Source organism: Microtus ochrogaster, unplaced genomic scaffold (assembly GCF_000317375.1).
Source record: "Microtus ochrogaster isolate Prairie Vole_2 unplaced genomic scaffold, MicOch1.0 UNK38, whole genome shotgun sequence".
In the NCBI taxonomy this organism is placed as follows: Eukaryota; Metazoa; Chordata; class Mammalia; order Rodentia; family Cricetidae; genus Microtus; species Microtus ochrogaster.
The window spans coordinates 1493209-1512868 of NW_004949136.1; the positions used below are offsets into that span (position 1 = coordinate 1493209).

A 19660-nucleotide genomic window follows, 5' to 3' on the forward strand; every position below is an offset into this window, starting at 1 on the left:
TGGTTCTGTGCACGTCTGAGTGGTTCTGTGCACGTCTGAGTGGTTCTGTGCATGTCTAAGCATGGGGTAGGCAACATTGCGGCCTTTGGACACAGTAGCAGTAAAGAAAAGATGTTTAAAAGGGGGGTCAGAGATAGCGCTAGGGTTTGGGTCTAGTTCAAGGGAGTAGAAGGTGTCTCACGGCTGAAATGATGTTGCCCTGGTGGGTCGCCGGAGCTCAGTTTGGCTTCATGAGTGGATATCCCATCATCCATGGAACCAGGAGGGAACACAGAAAGCGGAAATGTCCCCGGACAGCAAGGAGACAGAGAGAGCATAGGTTTAGGATGACCTCCCTGGATCAGGCTCCAATGGGTGTGCCGCTCCCTCATCTAATCCTACTTCAATTCTATCCTCCCTGGGGTCACCAGCCCCCTCTCTGTGGTTGACTCTGGTCCCTTTCATAACTTCATAGTGGAACCCCTTGTCCCAGGACACTATGATGCCCCCTTCCTGGCTTCCAGGCTTCTCCTTAAAGTGGCTGTCTTTCCCAGAACTGCTTTCCCCCCTCTCCCACAGCTCCCCCTTAAATAACTTAATAACAAATAATGAATAAACTTAATGACTTAAATAACACTCATGTTCATCTCCACAGCATCCTGCCCACCTGACTCCCACACCTGAGTTGCACATGGCTTCCCCCATGGATGTGCATGTCCGTGTCCACAGCATCCTGCCCGCATGGCCTCCCCATCCATCCATGCACTCACGTTCTTGAGCCTCCCACACAGAACCCTACAGCCTTTCTGACCACTGCTTCAGGGCTCCTAAGGCAGCTGTGGCCTTGTCCTCTAGCCCTGTCTCAGTCCTCCGCAGGTCTCACACCTGGCCATCTCCACAGATGCCCTGTCCCAGCCACCAAATGGTCAGATCCCGCTTCCTCCTTCCTTTTGTTGCTTCAGGAACTCCACGCTTGGTCTCCAGTTCCTACCAGCCAGCCACTCTCTCTGTCTCAACCATTCAACTGCGGAAGCACCCCTAACTCTGCACGGTCACAGAACAATGCTTGATTCTCCCTTCTGAGGCTCCTGCAGCAATTCTCCATCACGGTGGAAAGCCCTTGAAGTCACCCTCACACACCCCACCCCACCTGGACCACATCCCTTCTCCCGGTCTCAGCTCTGCCCTCCTCTGGTCACTTCCCAGCACTGCACTGTGCCTTTCTAGACCCTAAGGCCAGCTCCACCCCTCTGCTCTCCAATCCTTTCTTGTTGCATAGCTATCTTTTCACTCATGAGATCACCCCTTGGGCTTCCTGTAGGAGCACAGGGAAGCCTGCTCCAGGCACAGGGTGGACTCCAGACCTGGGCCACACATGCGCTTCTCTGCAACCTCACACACACATCTGTCTGTGTGGGCACATGCAGGAGAACTGGAAACTGAGGAAGAGGCTAAGAGTTTAGGGTGTCAGAAGATAGTCCTACCTATCATATGCTCCTGTTCATCTCATCCCATCTAGCAGGCCCAGCTCCAATGGCCCTCAACTTCTTCCTACACTGTAAATGGGCTCCCTGCATGCAGCCCATCCTGCATTGCATTCAGGGTTGGACTCCAGCTGAGGGACATCACTTGGCTAAAGACTCTTTACTCCTTGGAGAGAGAAAGGAAGGTGGGGGAGAGGCAGAGTCAACGGCATAGCAAGCAGCAGCAGGAAGATGAGCTCACACCCAGTTCTTGCAGTCAGCTTCTCTGTAACTCCACCAACATGTAAAGGGCTGGCACAGCCATGGCCAGATGCGGTCATTGGGATCTCACAGCTCATCTCTGTGACCGAAGCAGGCATCAGAATTAGTACCACCCTGCTTACAGAGAACAAAACTGTGCCTCTGCATGTGGCCTCATACTCCCCCTAAAGTCATAGCTGGGGGTGGGTACCAGAGATAAAGTCTGAACCCATACACTGAACCCCAAATCAATATGGGGTACACTTATCAGAAAAACCATCCCTGGATCAGACAGCATCCTGAAAACCAGGCACTTCTTCAAAGACAAGGCTTGCCTGTGGACTTCCAAGTGGCTGCTTCCACAGGCAGGGACAACAAAGTCAGATGAGTGGGAAAGACGCATCAGCGAGTCCATGGTTCACATTATCTTTAATACACTCTGAGCCAAAGGCTACTCTCTGCTACACATCCTCTCATTCACTGGGACAAGGTCACGAGCAAATAATGAAACCGAGTCACCCGCCCACCCAGTTAGACTAATAGCTCTGTCTGGCTCCCAGCAGGAGAAGCTTGGAGCCCCAGCAAATCCTGGGGTGCACTGCTGCATTGGGCCGAATGCAGAAGGGGCATCCATGGTCCACAAAGAGAGGACACGTGGCTGGGGAGATGGCTCAGTCAGTCATGTGCATGCCACAAAAGAATGAAGACCTGAGTTCCATCCCCAGCACCACGACAAGGGCCAGTCTCGGGAAGCACAGACAGACAGACAACCCAATCTAGCCTACTCAGTACACCTCAGTTGCAAGAGAGAGATTGTCTCAAAATACAAGAACACATATAAACACTCATATACACCCCACCAAAACAACATAACACACACAGAATAACAGCGTGACATGGTAGCTATTACTGGTTCTGAGACCTAGGGCAGCAGTAGCTGGGTGGGAGTCACTGATTGTCTCGGAAGCAGGTCTCTGTGTGGCCCTGACAGTGGCTCTCTGCCTCCTATTTGCCTCAGGAAAGGCATCCATGAAGAACCATTATTTGACCTGCACTCAGTCAATGGAACAGGTGGCGCCTGTTCCATTAGAGGAAAAAACAGCACAGTCCTCTGCGCTCTGACTTCCAGATTAGCCAGTTAGGAGACCCTTAGATTCCAGACATGGCAGCCAGATATCCCAGAGGTCAGTAAACTATACGGCCCAGAACTGGGTATGGGAGTTAAAGGCTACCTGGGTAGCTGATATCTGACAACGACACACTGGCTGACAAAAGAATCGATTAGGATGTGGGTGAGGACGGACAGAGGAAGAAGGACACCCCCTCCTTGGATTTCAGGTGAAGGTAGGAGGAAAGGTGGAGTTGCTGTCTCTTGAGCTATACCAGAATGCCCCCAACATATGTGCATGCACACACACACACACATGCATGCACACACACATACACACACACCACACTCACACCATACCACACACATGCACACACCTCACACACCACAAACGCACACACCACACACATGCACACACCACACACACGCATGCAAACACACACTCATGCATGTGCATGCACACACACCGCACACACACCACACACACACACAACGCACACAACGCACACAACACACACACACACTGCTCATTCTGCTAGGAGCTGCAGTTCTCCAAACATCTCTGATCTTTCACAAGACTTCTGTGGCTCTGTACTCATGGCTCCTATCTTGGGTACAACTGGACTCTGTCATCTCCCACAATCCTTTACCCATTGTAGGGTCCCTGCACAGTGTATGCGTTCATGGCCCTTACTCTGCCTGCTCCCCTAACGGAGAAATAGTCCCATGTGGGGCAGCTGCACCAAGACCTCCATCTGCTCAATTAGCAGCCTGGTGTCTGCTTGACCCCAGGGACCTGGCAAGTCTGGAAATGAGCCTAAGTCCCTTGGGCTCAGGCCAAGAACAGGCCGTGGCCCCTTCTGCCTTCTGCTCCTCTGCCGAGGCTAGCTGTACCTGAATGAGAAGAGCAACAGGAAGCCTTGGGTTCAGCCTGCTACCCATCTGTGCCTTGGAGTTCACACCCACATTGGGAAGAGCCCACGGCTATGAGAAACACCCCATCTGCGCTGTCAAGTGAACAAAGTCCCAGGTGAGGATGCTCTTGGCAGGGCGGGGCAGCCTCACGCTCAAGCACAAAGCAAAGATGACCTCTTTGCATAAGTTCCTCAGCAGCTGAGTAGGCAGCACAGGATAGCCCAGGGACCCTGAGCAGGACCAGAGCCACCAGACTCAAAAGCTGTTTCAGGATCACCCAATTCACAGGGCAGTAACTCAGCCACCCCATCAGACACCAGCAGAGCCTCCCTCCAGCTTCCCACTCGCTGCCCTGCCAGAAGCTTCTGGTCCTCAAGAGTCACCTGTGAATGAAGAGAACTAGAGCTGTCCACCCTCCAGCCCAGGATCTGCCTCCAGCCTCCAGCCTCCCCAACGCCACCGGTCACCCCACCTGGTAGCAGGCACTTGGCCATGGAGACAGGTGAGAGAATGTCTCTCTGAACCCCAACCATGGCAGACCCTGCCAAGCCCCAGAGATGCATGGCACCAGGTCTCCAAGTAGACCGGGCACAGCACACCTACCGTGGCAAGGTGTCTCATGGGGTCACCGACGTAAAGCATGGTATGCTTGTGGGGGGCTGCACACGCTGAGGAGCTGGTGTGCCGCGGGACGAGGCATGGGTCTGGGTGGCTCGGTGGGGTAGGGGCAGATTGGTGGCTTCCCGGTGGGGTGGACTGAGGAGGGGCTGAGGCTGTCTGGCTAGGAAAGTAGGAGCCAAGGATGCTCAGGAGCGCGTGGGCTGTGGGCTGGCATTCTCACCCTGCCTTTCTCCCTTACTTCTGTCAACTGGCTGCATCCAACAACAAACCGGGGCCCACCCCTTTCTTCCTCATGACTATTCATCAACGCAGGGCAGGCCTCAGCTTGCCCGCAGATGTGTTGGACTGCACCAAGGAGGCTGCACAGGGGGAGCCGGTGGGGATGCGGGGTCACTGGCTGGCTCGGAGATCACCCATTCCTACCATGCTCCTTCCTAGCTGCCCCCCAGTGAAGGCTCTGGGGGCCGCGGCTCTCACCTATAAGCAGCCGCCGCTCCAAAGCATGAGCGGTCAGCCCTAGTCTTGGAGACCTTGGTAGCCAGGGCTTGGCCACCCTGAAGGAACAGGTGGTGCTGCCAGCCTTGGCGACCCAGGTGAGAGGACCTGCCTCCTCTCAGAGAACTGTGGGCCCATAGGGACCACTCCAAGGCCTGAATAGAGGAAAGACACACCATTATGCTTGTGCCAGGGCACCCGTGGAGAGCCTGGCACAGGATCAGGTGGTCAAAAGCCCACACTGATGGGTGGAGCCAAAGAACCCATAGCATTGCATTATAGATAGTATTTTTTCCTGGCTCTAACTAAGCCCAGGAAGCAGGGACATGGCTACCCCACCGAAGAGAATTCCTGAGGGACCCCTTTAGAATGCATCTCAACCACTACAGACCTTACAGAGCCAGGGGCTCTACATCAGCATCTGCCCAGTGGTGCCCTATGGCGGTTTCCACTGCCCTTTGTATGGGGTCATCTAAGTCTCAGGTTTATTTCAAACCACGAAGTCACCTTTGGTGTAGGTACCTGAACCCACCTTGTCTACAACAGATGTGTGTCCTGTGGAAGTGAACATTGGCCCTGGATTTCCAGGCTCCCTAAAACACATCAGTGTGATCCCCACATTGAAAGTTTAAAGGATGTTCAAGAAGATGCAGAGATGGCACAGAGACTGAGCCCTTCTAGCCCTTTCTTGCCAAGTTCCAAACCACCTTCTGCCTCTCCAGAGAGCTGGAAGTAGCTGGGTTTGGGTGGGAACTGTAGCTATAGCACTAATTCAGAGTTCGGAGACCCACAGAAGCAGTGGAGGTACCCTACGTCATACAGAACCCTACCCTGGCCGAAAGCCACAGCTCCACCTCACTGCTCCTAAGTCAGATACGAACAGTAAAGCCAGTTTGTTAAGAAAAATTTTGTGGGGGGAAAAAAATCTTTTGAGAAACACTGCTCAAACAGGGGGCATCTGCAGTTTCTCTCCTGGGGGCTAAGGGATAGGTTTGCAGACGCCCACCCCAGTAGGTGTGGCCTGGCTGCTCCAGAGAACCCTGAAGAGATGGCCCTCGGTTTCCAGAATGGGGTTTAGGGAACTGCGCCCCTCGGTAGCTCTGAGTCCTCATTAATCAACTGTCATGTTGGTTTTGCAAAGGAGAAAATGCAGGTGAGAATTCGTGCTCATGTCCACACTTCCAGACGAGGGACCTGGCCTGAGAGCCTGTGAGTCCCATGAGGGAAGATGTGTCCATCTCTGAGCTCTCTTCTCCACTGCAGCCTCTGCCCCAGCCTGGCTCCTGCCTCCTCCTGGGTGGTCTACTGGAGGTGCAGGCCTGGAGGAGGACGTGGAGAGGGGAGGAAAGGGCGGCGATCCTGCAGCCACACCTGGGGCACCTGCCTCTCTCCCCCTTCCTTTGAGGAACCACGGCCCCCTCTATGGGTTTTCTGTACCCTAAGAGCTGGAGGGGCTCTGGCTCTCGGTGCCTATCTTCATATGGCTCACGGAGACTAAGGAATCCGAGTGAAGGGGCCGATCTCACAACATGTTTATCATGTTCATGGGGTGAGAATTGGGGTTCCTGCCCTCAAAGCCAAACTTCTACGGTCCCTTGGGCGCAGTTGGTGTTCACGATGGGGACTTTGCCCTTCCTTCAATCTTCCAATCACTGTGGTGGAAGCCTCAGTGATCTGGGACTCCCCGACACACACGCACGCACGCACGCACGGCCGCATCCGAAGCATCTCAACCTTGCTGGGCATCCTAGAATAGGCTGGAGCAGTCATTCCCATCCCCAGCCTTTGGCATGGGCCTCACCCCCAGCTCACCCTACACAGTACCTAGGAGAGTAATGCTCTGAGTTCTCTTCTTGTTGGACAGGGGTCACTTCATTTTCAAGACAGGGTCTCCCTAGGTAGATCAGGGCTGGCCTCAAACTTGAGATCCCCCTAGCAGGGTTACCTAGGAGCTGGGATTTTAGGCATGGACCACAACACCCAGCGACCAGGGCCTGTTTTAAAGCCTGGTCCCGGAATCTTTGAGGGCAGCTAGAACTAAAGACCACTGCCAGGGCAAAGAGCTGCATACACAAAGGCCGAATTGGACACGGGGAAAACCAGCTCGAGGACCCAGTGCCTCTGCGTGGCAAACTGTTCAGGGCCTTCAAGGAAACAGCCTGGGAAACATAGGACCCCATCCTTGCCCTCCCCATCACTCCCGTGGGAGAAAGAGCACCTGTTGCCCCCAAACCCTAGAGAATTCTAACTGTCCAACTCCCCATTTTACAAATGGGGCCACTGGGACCCAGAAGACTAAAAGACCTTGTGGTCTCCCCAGCTTAGAAGGCCAGGGTGGGCTAGGAACCCAGGATATTTAGTCTTTGGGACCTCGATTTCCCCCTACCCATCACAACCTTCTAGATTCTGCTACATTGTCTACATGGCCACAGGAAACTAAGACCACAGGGGCTCACGGCTTCCCTCACCAAGTCTGGGGCTCTTCCACAACCCACCAGGGGCCCAGCTGTTCCTGTTTACCCCATTTTCTTTAACCCCACAACACAGTCTCCTCGAGTAAGACAAGGACGTGGTCAGATGTCAAGCCCCTCCCTCCACACAAGGCCAGGCAGGTGAGCTGGTTCCCAGCATCCACTGGTACTTCTGAGGATCCTGCACATCCCCCAGCATCCTCTCTGTTCTAGCCACTTTCCATCACACCAACTTCACAAGCAAGGACACGGAGACTCAGAGGCATGTGAGAACTTGAACTCACTGACGGTACCGGTTTCTGCCAGTCATGAAGGTGGGGTGAAGGGTACCGTGTGGTTTTGAGGGTTCACTGTAGCTGGTAGACCTGTTCAAGACCTCCCATGTGACAGGAAGCCATCTCCTATATGAGGTCCCTTGGTCACAGCATAAACCATTGAAGAGATGTCCCACCTGTTCAAGAACTGTGCTGGTTTAAGCCGGATCACCTTTGCCAGACTATCCTGGCCTTTGGGTGGGGATATCCAGCACATAGGAACAAATAGGTACCGGTCAGCACCTTTGGGTGAGCTTCTGTGGGGATGGGTGAGAGTCCCTGAGGACACAGGAGGTGGGGTTGCTGAGAGCCCTCGGTACCTCAGAGTCCAGAACTGCTCGCTGACCTGAGAGCGAAGCTGGGTAGTATTCCTTGTGTTGGACCCAGCCAGAGGGTGGGCTAGAGTTCCCAGGGGTGGGGCTAACATCTGGGAGCTCCCATCCAGTCACAGTGTAGAACAGGCCCAGGTACCCCGGCTGTCTCAGCACCGTTTCCTCTCTGTACTTCCCATTCCCCCGGGACTCTAAGATCTTAAAAGCCACCCAATACTTTAGAAGCTGCTGCAGACTGTGGGGTGTGAGGTGGGGGCCTTACTCTGTGCTGGTGTCCTGTTTGAAACAACACACGGAACCCACGTGTGAGTCCACAGCACGCGCACCCTCCTCTCTGTGTGAGTGTGGCCAACTCCTCCCTCTGATGTCCATCATACTTCCGAGCCCCCGAATGGGAGCCATTAACCCCCACTCCTGGGCTACACACTCCACATGTAAGAGCGCCCATTCAGCTGACACGTGGGAGTGTGGGCCTCTGCAAGGTACCCTCCTCTGTCTGTGGCTTCCCCAGAGCGGGGAGTATGTGCTCTCAGTCTGAGCCCTGACCACTGCTTCCTTAGAGCCCTACCCCGCAACAGTGAGGGACCTTGCAGGTCCCCAAGCCACCCCAACACAGCTGTACCCCAAGCTATAATTTCCACAGCCACCTCCATCCCACAGACTCAGCTGGTGACTGCGAATCCCAACACTGTCCACCTCGCCTTGCTCTGGGAGCATGCGTCCTGCAGTGTCAAGCTGTCCCTTTCTTCCCTGAGCATTGTTGATCCCGATAAGCTGCAATCAGCCATGTCGTGTGTGAGCTCAAACTTCAACCACCTCATTTCAGGTATGAAACATCTATCGTCCCCTGCAGTTCCCTGCAGCCCCCTGCAGCCCTCTGCCAAGGGTGGAAAGGCCGTCTTTCTGCCAATGAGTCTGGAGCACAGCCGCCAGATGGCCATAGATGTGGCTTACATCTGAGTCTTGATCTTTCGCTTTCAGAGCGGCTGGGAGTTTTGAAACATACAGGAAGCTGTTGGGTCTGTAGCTGTATCTTGAGAGGACTGGGATAAGGGTCAGGTGAAGCCTGAAGAAGGAGGCCAGGAAGTCCTGGCTCCAGGGAATTCCCACTTCCAGGAGCTGAGCTGTGCACCCAGGAATTTCATCCATGGCTCTACTGCAAGGCATGTTGCTACCTGACGAAGCGGGCCCCTTGTTTGTGGAGGCATTGTGCCCCACCCGAGTTACCCCCGCTGGGAGCAGCATGCCCCAGCAGGTGAGGTCTCATGAGCACCCTGCCAACATGTTTAGGGCCAGGGGTGAGTACCATATCCCTAGCCGTAGGGGCTTGGGACTGTTCCCTGTTTACACCTTCAGTCCAAGACCCCCACCCAGGTAGGTCAGTGGGGTCTCTGAGAATTCTGTCTTCTCAGGCATGGGCTGGGCAGCTTGGGCCAGGGGAGGCAGCTTCCAGCATTGCCAAGGCAGGCATCTTTAGAGTCTTTGTATAAGGTCCCCCCTCCCTGCAGCCTGGTAGCCATTTCCTGTCTCTCTAGACTGGAAGACACCAGTATCATAGACAACAAGGGTCAGGATCTTGTCACTAAGGGGTAGCAGGCAGGGTGGGGGACTACCCTTCTTGCCATACTGCATGGCTGTCTTCTGTTCCTAAACCCCAGGATACCCCTGCTGCAGTATCTGCCTCAGTTGCCATGCCCGTCACATGGACACGCAAAGGTGTTGAATGAAGGTGAACTCTGAGACAGTCTCCTGAGTAGACAGAGACCAGGGCTGGACAGGCAGAGCTCAGAGATGTGGACATCACCAGGCCGACACCTGAAAGACCCCGGCCCAACCGGGGCTGCCGCTGTAGGAGACAGTCTTCTAGTTCTATGGGGACCAGTAGGCCCTGACCCATGCTCTACCCTCTACAGAGGGGCGTGGGACCACAAGGAGATGTCTCCTGCCTCTTCAGCCTTGCTGTACACTCATTCTGACAGCTCCACGGGCCTCTTGTTCACTGATGCCCAAGGTGAGCAGACTTCCCCTTCCAGTATGAGTTAGCCTCACACTTTCCCAGCCTCTCCAGTCCGCGGCCCTCTGGCACATGGGTCCTCAGGGGCTAGTGGGAGAAAGGCTGTCCTGGAGACCTGCTCAGCTCTCTAGTGCCTCTGCAGCTGACATGTGCCACCTTGGCCTGGGTTTTGCTCTTCCTTCATAAGCTTGCAGGGTTCCTCCAATGAGTACCCGCCTGACACCTTCCCAGCCTCCATGTCTGATGGGATCCCAGCACCCTGGTGGGCCACTGGGGAGGTTGTTGAGGACAAAAGACCTCAGGACCAGAGGTCCTCACAGGCCCCTTCTTACATGCACCAGCCACCTCCCTCCAGCTCCTGGCATCAGCAGGGCATCGCAGCGGCAGCCGGAGAGTGGGTCAGGGACAGAACCATGCTAACTACTGTGGCTTGCCTTCTAGACAAGAGTTCCCAGTAGGAGCTGGCGGGCTGGCACCCCTCCTGGTCCAGGAAAGAGACTGTTCCCATTGGCCACATCGTCCCCTTCTCATATAGAGAGCTAAGCTCACTGCCCTCCATCCTGACCTGGTCCACAGCGGAAAAGGGGACACGAAAGATAGGGAGGGATAGCTCAGAGACAGACAGCTACGTGCTTACTCAGACCAACATGGAGCGGGCTTTCTGGGCAATGGAAAAAGAGACGTGCCCTCTCCACAGGGCCTTGAGATGTTAGAGAATCTTAACTCCCTTCTCTCTGAGGTGTGAAGCCTCCTGAAAACAAAAGCATCTCAGGAAAAACTAAAGAAAGAAACAGGTGAAAGAGGCAGCTGGGAACCCTTGGGTCCAGCCATACTGGCAGCTCCTCCCACACTGGAGCCAAGCATGCTTAAATTCATTCCTACCTAGGAGCTGACATAAGACAAGCTGGTTCTACTTCTTATAACTTAAATATATTTACTTCTTTATAATTTGAAGTGTCCTGACTAACACAAGGTGGGCCACCCAAAGCCCTGGCTTCCTCGTTCTGCCTGGCTCCTGAGAAAAGCCGACCCCTGTTTATTACCAATCTCGTCTTCAGCAAGGACTGCCCTACTCACCATGCCCGGCAGGTGGAAGACATCCATGCTGGTCTCCTCGCTGCCCACTGCCTCGCTATTCCCCCTGCTGGGCTGGGGAAGGTCGAAGTAGGTGCTGTCTGGCTCCCTACATTGTGGGGGGAGAAAATCGGCTGTTAGCATCTGGTCCATCATCCCCTGAGTTCCCCCATGGCTCCTGGCAGCATTTGTGTGTCCCAGAGATCGATCGTAGTCCTCCACCTTCTGCAGCTTCCCTGCTCCCGTCCCCACCTCACCAGCCCTTGGCTTGCCCCTCAGACCTGGCAGCACTGGGATGAAATAGTTTTGCATACATGATCTCTGCACCCTGGACCTCTCCGCCCATAGCCATCAGAGCACTGGCCAGAGGACAGACCACCCAGGCCACGGCCTAGGGTAGCTGCTACCCCGGCAGACCCCTCTTCAACCTGCTCCCAGCCAGCCAAGGTCAAGCAAGCCCAATGGTTGAGGGGGTCTCCATACTCACAGAGAACTCCACAGATGCTCGAAGGTAGCTCCCTCGCCAGGGGAGGAAGAGGCGGACTGGGTCATCTCTCGCACGCTGCGGCTCATTCTGGAGGGAGAAGGAGGACAACGTGAGCATCCGGGGAGCCCCACCCTCTGCCTTCTCAGGTGAGTGAAGTGAGCAGGGCTGTGACCGTGCAGGGGAGACTCCAGAGCAGCTGCCAAGCTCTCTGCCCATGCTGCTGACACCACCGCTGTGCCCTCCTCTTCCTCTTCCTCCTCATTCTCTCTCTCCTTCTCTTCCCCCTCAAGCAGTCCATCCACTGGCCCAGGAAGTGAGACAGAGGCAAATTTGGTGTTTGATATATCATTCCTAGATTCTGCTGGGGTGGGAAGGGTTCCGGACAGGCAGTAAACAACCTCTGGGGAAACGGGTAACAAGGGCACCCCTTGTGTAGACGCTGTGGGGTGAGTGAATTTAGTCTCCAGGGTCTTGGGGCAGTTTGTGCAAGAATAAGCCAGGGCTGCCATCACCGTGTGCTGAGCCGACAGGTATGGCCAGGGTTAGGTCAAGCCAGGTGTTAGTTGTGTGTTTGGTGGGGGAAGGTTGTCCCAGGTGCCCAGGACTTGGAGACAGCTCAGACTACAGTTCCTCTTGGTAAGAGCATGGGCAGAGTGCCCCCTGCTGGAGCCAGGTCTGGGAAGCGTAGCTATGCAGGCTGCTGCGGAACTCAAGAGGGGAGGGGTCCTCTCTGGACCCACAGATAAGAAAACTTGACAGAGTCTTAAGCTAAGGCCCTGAGACTGTCCTGGAGTTGTCCCCTGTGGGTGGGTGGTCTCCTCCTCAAGGAGATAAAGGGGAGCAGGGTTACTGTGACCCCAGCTAGAACCCACTCGCTCTCTCCCCACTATTTCCTTAGCACAGCCTCCCACATGGAGACTCCACTGAGGAAGCGGGTGGAGCAGGGGAACCCCAGTCCACCTGCCCGCTGCTGCCCCTATCCCAGCTGAGGAACAGCTCCCTGGGGCAGCCTTCTGAGCCCTGGGAGTCAGTCTGGCCCAGCCCTGTATTGCCAAGCCGACAGGTCCAGACTTGCCCAGGGCTGGCAGGGCAGATCTGTCGCTTTTGCCTGACCCCAGGCAGGCAGCAGCTCATAGAGGTTTGTGGCACGCTCTAGAGATGGCACAGGCCAGACCATCGGTCCCCAGAGAAGTAGCACAAGCTGGAAGAGCCAATACAGCGGCCCAGCAGAGCATAGGCAAAGAGAGACCTGAGGGTGGAGGCTCACCTAGGAAGGGAGGACGGCACCGGATAGCCACAGCCCCGTCCTCTTCAGAAGACGGACTCTGAGACATTAAGCGCCTTGCTCCACAACTATAATCAGCTCAGCTCACACAACTATAATAAGCTCAGGAATGAACAATTAATCTATATTCTTCTTTAATAATAGGAATTAATTTTCCCCACTTCCCATCTACTACAGTTATGAAGGCTTGACACAGCATTGGCCAACCAACACAGAGGGTCAGAAGAAACCTGCCTTCACCAGTTGTGGGGGTGCTTGTCCTTTCTGGTGAGGGGCCATTGGTCATGGTGGGCTTGCGAGCAGGGCTAGGCTGGTGGCTAGGCTGGTGGATGGGGAATGAATGGCGTGAATGGGTCAGCTGGGCTAAGCCAACACCTCCAGACCCTTGCTCTGAGGTCCTGACCTACGGACCATGTGGTCCTTTTCTTCCCTTTACACTGACTATGCCAGCTCAGAAAGGGAAAGGGCAGCAAAGCCTATGTCCCTTCGCAGAAGCACTGTTCACTTTAGCCAGGTGGGGTGGAGGGTCAGTAACACATCGACAGAAGAGCTGACAGACACGATGTGACCCGAGCACACGGTAGGTGGCATTTGGCAGTGACCAGGGACAAGCTGCCGACTCAAAACCCCCAATGTGGATGAACCGTGAGAACAGCACTGAGCCACCCAGTGTCTGAGTCTGTTGCTTCGACAGGTACAGGACAGGAAGTCTACAGAGGGAGCCAAAGGCAGATCCGGGGGTGCCAGCCTGAGGTGGTGCAATGGTAAGCAAACGCTTATGGTCCCAGGTTTCTTCTGGGGGTTAGATATGCTGGGAGCAGGCAGAAGCTCGGCCGTACCACAAGATGCTGTTTGGAAGCCAGCAGCGATGCACACAGGCAATCCCCGTCATCAAGAGGCTGAGGCAGGGCCATCAGTTCAAGGCCAGCCTCAACTACCTGAGACCTAGTCTACAAAAGCCATATTTTAAGATAAGATGCTAATTATGTGTTAGGAAAATTTCAGGACATTCTTTGAATTTTTATGTAAGTCCATTTATTTATACATTACCTATTTATACACGTGTGGTGCGGTATATGTGTACACGTGTACCGTGGTGTGAGGGCAGAGGTCAGAGGACAGCTTTCAGGGGTGGGTTCTCTCCTTGCAGGTCATCAGACATGGCAACAAGCACCCTTGCCCCCTGAGTCACTTCACTGGCTCACGCTGGTTTTTGTTTGAAAAACAAAAAGAGAGAGAGAGAGAGAGACCCACAGCGGCATCTGGAACACGTCAGTCATGCTGTGATCATTTTGCCCTGGATGGTCTCCCACGTTCCTGTGCCACCCACTGAAGGCCAGTACTCAGGATAGGAATAAGCACTTTGAAACTCCCTGTCAGGTGGAGGACCCCAAACACATGCTCCTCCAGGGCTCCATCTTGGCTGTAGCCTGGGAACACAGTAACAAGAGCCTTGGCTGGAACTGGGTCTGGGTATCCCAGCCTAGGATATGCCAGGAGTGCTCTGTGGGTCCCTCTGCCTTCCACACGTCACCCTACCTCTTGCACCCACACCGGCTTACTTCTTCAGTTCCAGCAATGACGTATCTGAAGATGGTCAGCCCTCTGGGGGAAGCCAGAGAGAACACGGGTTCCACTTCATCCCTTGTGCACACATGGCCAGGACAAGCAGAGGGAGACTGAGAAGTGACAGATGCCCAAAGCCCGGGGCAGGGAGATGTAGGGGGAGGGGCTACCTGCAGGCTCCAGACTCCCAGGAGGTCAGCGGATTTTACAACTCTGCCCCCACCACAAACCCAAGACTCCTATCTGAGTGCTCTTCTTCTGCCAGGCCCTCCTGCGTCCACACTGAAGGCACATCTGGCCAGAGGCCTAAGATCAAACCCTGGCCTGCTCATCATTCACACAGCATCCCCACATGCACACTCTCATCTTGCCCCCCACGGGTTCCTCCAGTCTTAATGGGGTGCACTTGAGCCAGCTGCTGATAGTTGGCTCTGCACCACTGTCCCTTCAGCTGGGATATTGCCTTCTTGCCCGTGTCTTTGAAGGCTCCATCCTAGCATCCAGGTCTGGACTCAGAGACCACCACAGCCTCCGGGAGGCCACACACCATCCAGCCTTGTCTCCCTTCCTTATTTTCTTTTCTTTTTTTTTGGTTTTTCGAGACAGGGTTTCTCTGTAGCTTTGGAGCCTGTCCTGGAACTCCCTTTGTAGACCAGGCTGGCCTCGCACTCACAGAGATCCGCCTGCCTCTGCCTCCCGAGTGCTGGGATTACAGGCGTGTGCCACCACTGCCCGGCTTCCCTTCCTTATTTTCTACAAAATTCCCACAGCTGGTCACCCAGCCTTTACTACATTATTGTCTTATAATCTCTCTCTTCAGGGAGGGGGGAAGGAGCAGGGAAAAGGGAAAGAGAGGCAGAGAGAGGGGAGGGGGAGAAAGACCTCTGGGATATCTGCACCCTCAGGGCTAGGATTTGGTGAGGGATATCAAGGGCTTCTGTGCCCAGCTCCCTGTTCAGTCAGGATGCCAGGTTTGCTTTCCCTTCCCATCCCACCAGACTGCAGTCCCAGCCTCTGCTGCCACCACCAGGAGTGTGTGATGCTGGCCATTACAGGAGCCAATCAAAGGGGCTTCCTGGGGCCCTGGCTGCAGGTATGTGTGACCTCAGGGTGAGAGGGCAGGTCAGGACCTGCACTCCAGTAAATCAACCCTAAAACTCTAAGTTAAATCCTCTCAATGAAATCCACATTCCTCAATAGCCTGTCTTGTGTGTGTGTGTGTGTGCATGTATGTATGTGTGTGTGTGTATGTGTGTGTGCATGTGCATGTGTATGCATGCAGGTATACACCTCAGAGGTCAGAGGTCAGCTTTCAAGAGTCAGTTTTCTCCTCCCCTGTGCAGGTCCCAGAGCTAGAGCTCCAGTCGTCAGGGTGGGCAGCATGCGCCTTTACCCTTGAGCCATCTCACTGACCTAGGAATGGTAGATTTTGTTGGAGACTTGAGTTTTTCTAGAGAGAACATGCATCCTGTGATGCGATGGGAGCCACAAAAGATCCAGGATCTTCAGAGGAAGACTTCAGGCTGAATTACACTTGGCCATGGTACCAGCTGATGGCAGAAGCACCAAGGGCCCCCAGGGGAGCTCCGAATTCAGAGACAGTTGTATCGTGCACATCTGTCTATCGTGCACATCTGTCACAGCCTGTAAGCACAGCTGGTGTATGGGCGGCCTCTGGCCCCGTCCTAGCCCTGCCTCCACCTCCTCCAAGCCTCAGATAGCTTCCCCTCTTTGCTGAGCTGGACCTCTTCTAGGCCTGGCAGTGCCTACACCAGTGAGCCAGTGTAGCACAAATCTAATTGGTTTTAATGATAAAAACCCGGAGTCAGGTATCAGGGTGGTGAAAGCTGAAAGATCAGGGAAGCAGAGCAGCCAGTCACTAGTTCTTACCTCTACGAAATCCTCAGACCGAATTGGATATCCTGTCTCTTCAAGTCCTCAGACTGAACCCTGAGCTACTGTCTCCCCCCACCTTATATTCCTCTCTCCGCCCAACTAATCACTTCCTGTCTCCACCTCCCTAGTGCCGGGATTAAAGGCATGAGCCACCACCTCTTGGCTCTGTTTCTCTTTTCAGATAATTCAATCTCTCGTGGAGTCCAGGGTGAACTCACAGAGATCCATCTGCCTCTATCTCCAGAGTGCTGGGATTAAAGGTGTGTGCCACCATTGGCTGGCATCTATGGCTAACTAGTGGTTTAGCGCCACACTCTGATCTTCACGCAAGCTCCATTTGTTAGATCACAAACAAGATAGCACCACACACCAGACCACAGCAAGCTGCCGAAGATGCTCTGTGACCGACTCAGACCTCAGCACCTGCTGCACCCCACAGAGTCCCAGCAAGCATGGGAGAGTCAGGGGGTACATCAGCCAGGCCTGCAATGCTCAGGGCACCAGTAAAGAATAGGGTTATAAAAGGAAGTTAATGTAGCTAGACAGCAAAATCTCTTTGAACCAAAGACAGCACAGCTTATCACAGAGGTCTGGCAACTTTGAGTTGGAGTCATGCCATTAACTCTAGCTTCTTATTGGCTAACTCTTACAGATTAATTTAACCCATCTCCATTAATCTGTGCATCACCACAAGGTCGTGGCCTACCAGCAAAATTTCAGCGCGTCTGTCTCCAGAGGCAGCTCCATGGCTTCTCCCTCATTCCGCCTTTCTCTCTCCCAGCATTCAGCTTATTTGCCCCCCCCACACCACCTAGCTCTGTTCCCCTATAGCTCTGCTATAGGCCCAAGGCAGTTCCTTTATTAACCAATGGTATTCGCAGCATACAGAGGGGGAATCCCACATCACCAGGGTGACCTTGAACTCACAGAGATCCATCTGCCTCTGTCTCCTGAGTTCTGGGATTAAAAGCTCCATTGTCACCACTGGGTGATCCTACACGGAGAAACCCCAGCAATGCTGACTGAAGGTTCCTGGCAGGGCCACTAGGCCCACACAGACACTGTCTTTTCTCTTCTAGTCAGCAGGAAAAAAACCCCAGAGGAACCCACCGTGATCAGACCACCCCCACAATGGTATATCGACATGATGTCACTGTTAATGTGGTCTGTCAGCGGTTCACTTCACACCGAGTACTGGGCTCTGTCAACCAAGTTAGAGATGAAACAACCAACGTCCCAAGCCCACAATGTCTGAGACCCCCAGGGACTCACCCCAGTCATTGGCCGTCCTAACTGAGGCTTGAGCTAAAACAGGTTTGTTGGTGACCGAATGAAAGTCACTGGCTGTCCTCTGTCCCCTAACGGAAGTCGCTGACTGTCCCTGTCCTCTAACAGAAGTCACTGGCTGTTCCTGTCCCCTAACGGAAGTCACTGGCTGTCCTCTGTCCCCTAACGGAAGCTGCTGACTCTTCTGTTACCTCACCCTGCCCATTATGGCTGGTCTTAGTTTCCAAGCAAAAGTTACCGCCCTCTGAACCTTCCGTCTGGCCCCCACATGTTCTGGCATCAGCCCTGTCCTTCTCCCAAGCACCCCCTCCTTGTCCCCCGTCACCATGGCCCTGGACACATGCTACCTCTACATTCAGCTGTCCAACTCTTCTTCCCCGTCACTGTCCTTGAAAGCTGAAGGCAGTCTTCATCTTGGGCAACTCTCAACTCTCCTCCCCCACCCTCGTCTATATCACCCAACTGGAGGTGGGGACACAGATGTCACTTCTCATAGAACATATCAATTAAACAGAATGGGGACATCCTGCCCTTGCTATCCCTACTTTCTCCCATCACACCCCCCGTTCCTGCTATGCCCACGCTTCACAACCACTTATGATATACCAGGCACTCTCAGTCATCCTGGGCCAGCTGTGGGGACAGACACTCCCACCTGCTAGAACCCCGATGCCCATCCTCCCCTATGTAAGCTGTGAAGTCAGACAGTCCACATTTAGCCGGGAGGCAGGCCCTTCAGCAATATGGGGATTTCTGGGTATGCTAATGATCCTTTCTCTCTCTAGGTCAGCAGGGGAAAGCCCCAGAGGGACCCACCTTGGCCACCCCTTTCTTGGTAACTCTACTACGCGATGTCACGGTTAATGTGGTTTGTTAGCCGCTCACTTCGTATTAGCAGTGAATGTTAATAAACAGAAAAATGGAAATCAGAAGCGCCTAGTAGTAAGTTGGTGGTGACCACAGAAGGGGCTCTCCATTGCCCATTTCAGTCATTCTGTGGCCTTTCTTCCAGAGAACTCAAAATGCCCTAGCTAGCACCCATGAGATCCTCTCATGGAGGGAAGGCAGGTGTCAGGCTCAGGGACATGGCCAGGGAGTGTCCCTCTGGAAACCGCAGTGTTTCTAGGCAGTGGCCTAGTCCAAAGATAGGAAGCCAAGAACCTGGCCACAGGGGGCCCTGGTGCCGGGAGCCTGTCTCTCTCAAGCGGTGGGTGCTGCTCTCACCTAAGTACGCTGGGCAGAGGCTGGGGTCCCCCCTGATGTGAGGCAGAAGTACCTCCCTCCTCAGGGCCAGCGTGGCAGTGACAACCGCCTTCGCCTGTTGGTCCTGTCCCAGCGGGAAAGTGACTGAAGCCCTGCTTTTGCTCACCTCACAGGTGGGAAAATCCCAACCTTTAGGCAACCATTCTGCTCCCTAGCCAGGTGAGGCCCTTGACGTCCAGGTGGCAGCTGCTGCCCTCTCCCCGAGCTGGGGGAGTGAAGTACTGGCGAGGGGAGACAAATTTAGCCACTCCGTGCAGGGTGGGGTATGTTATGTGAACTATGAAGCAGCTGCTTTCTCTTGCCTGGGCTGAGGCCATCAGCCGCAATACGGGAATGGGGCTCATCCTTCAGGTCACCGGGGTTCCCTGGACTTCTCGGAGGAGATAATAGTTGGTCAAACTTCCCACCTATGCCAAGTCACCTGGCACCCTGTGGGGACTCAGACAAGACCAAATGAGTACCGCAGCATGCTGACCTGTGCCCCTCAAGATGGCACATATAAGAGAATAGTGTGTCCCGTATCTTATTATCAGGGACACGGCCAGGGAGTGTCCAGCTAGCAAACAGCCACAGAGGCTGGGTCGCCCGCTCAGGGCGCATAGTAAGCACCCACCTCTTGATTCCTGCACTTTAATCTCTTTTTTTCTATGATGGAGAAGCTCAGCCAATCACATCTGGCTAGGGTGTGGCTGCCTGGAGCCCGGATAGAAACACAGGGGTAGATAGGTGCGCATTCTCTCTAAGGCACCCCCGCCATCACGAGCCTCCTTCCCAACTTTCCTTCAGCAAATCCTACCAGCGCGCTGTCCCTCTCCAATTCCAAGCCTGT

General features: G+C 54.3%; 1 protein-coding gene across 1 annotated transcript in view; it reads right to left on the reverse strand.

The window, feature by feature from the left end:
* Tp73 (tumor protein p73) overlaps nucleotides 1-19660 on the reverse strand; it is a 61937-nt gene that overhangs the window by 36274 nt on the left and 6003 nt on the right. Inside the window, exons 2-3 of the mRNA XM_005368636.2 lie at nucleotides 11535-11621; nucleotides 11051-11156 (exon numbers count right to left, since the gene is read on the reverse strand). Of these exons, the coding sequence (XP_005368693.1) occupies nucleotides 11051-11156; nucleotides 11535-11620 (192 nt within the window). The 5' untranslated portion in view covers nucleotide 11621. The remainder of the gene's footprint in view (nucleotides 1-11050; nucleotides 11157-11534; nucleotides 11622-19660) is intronic.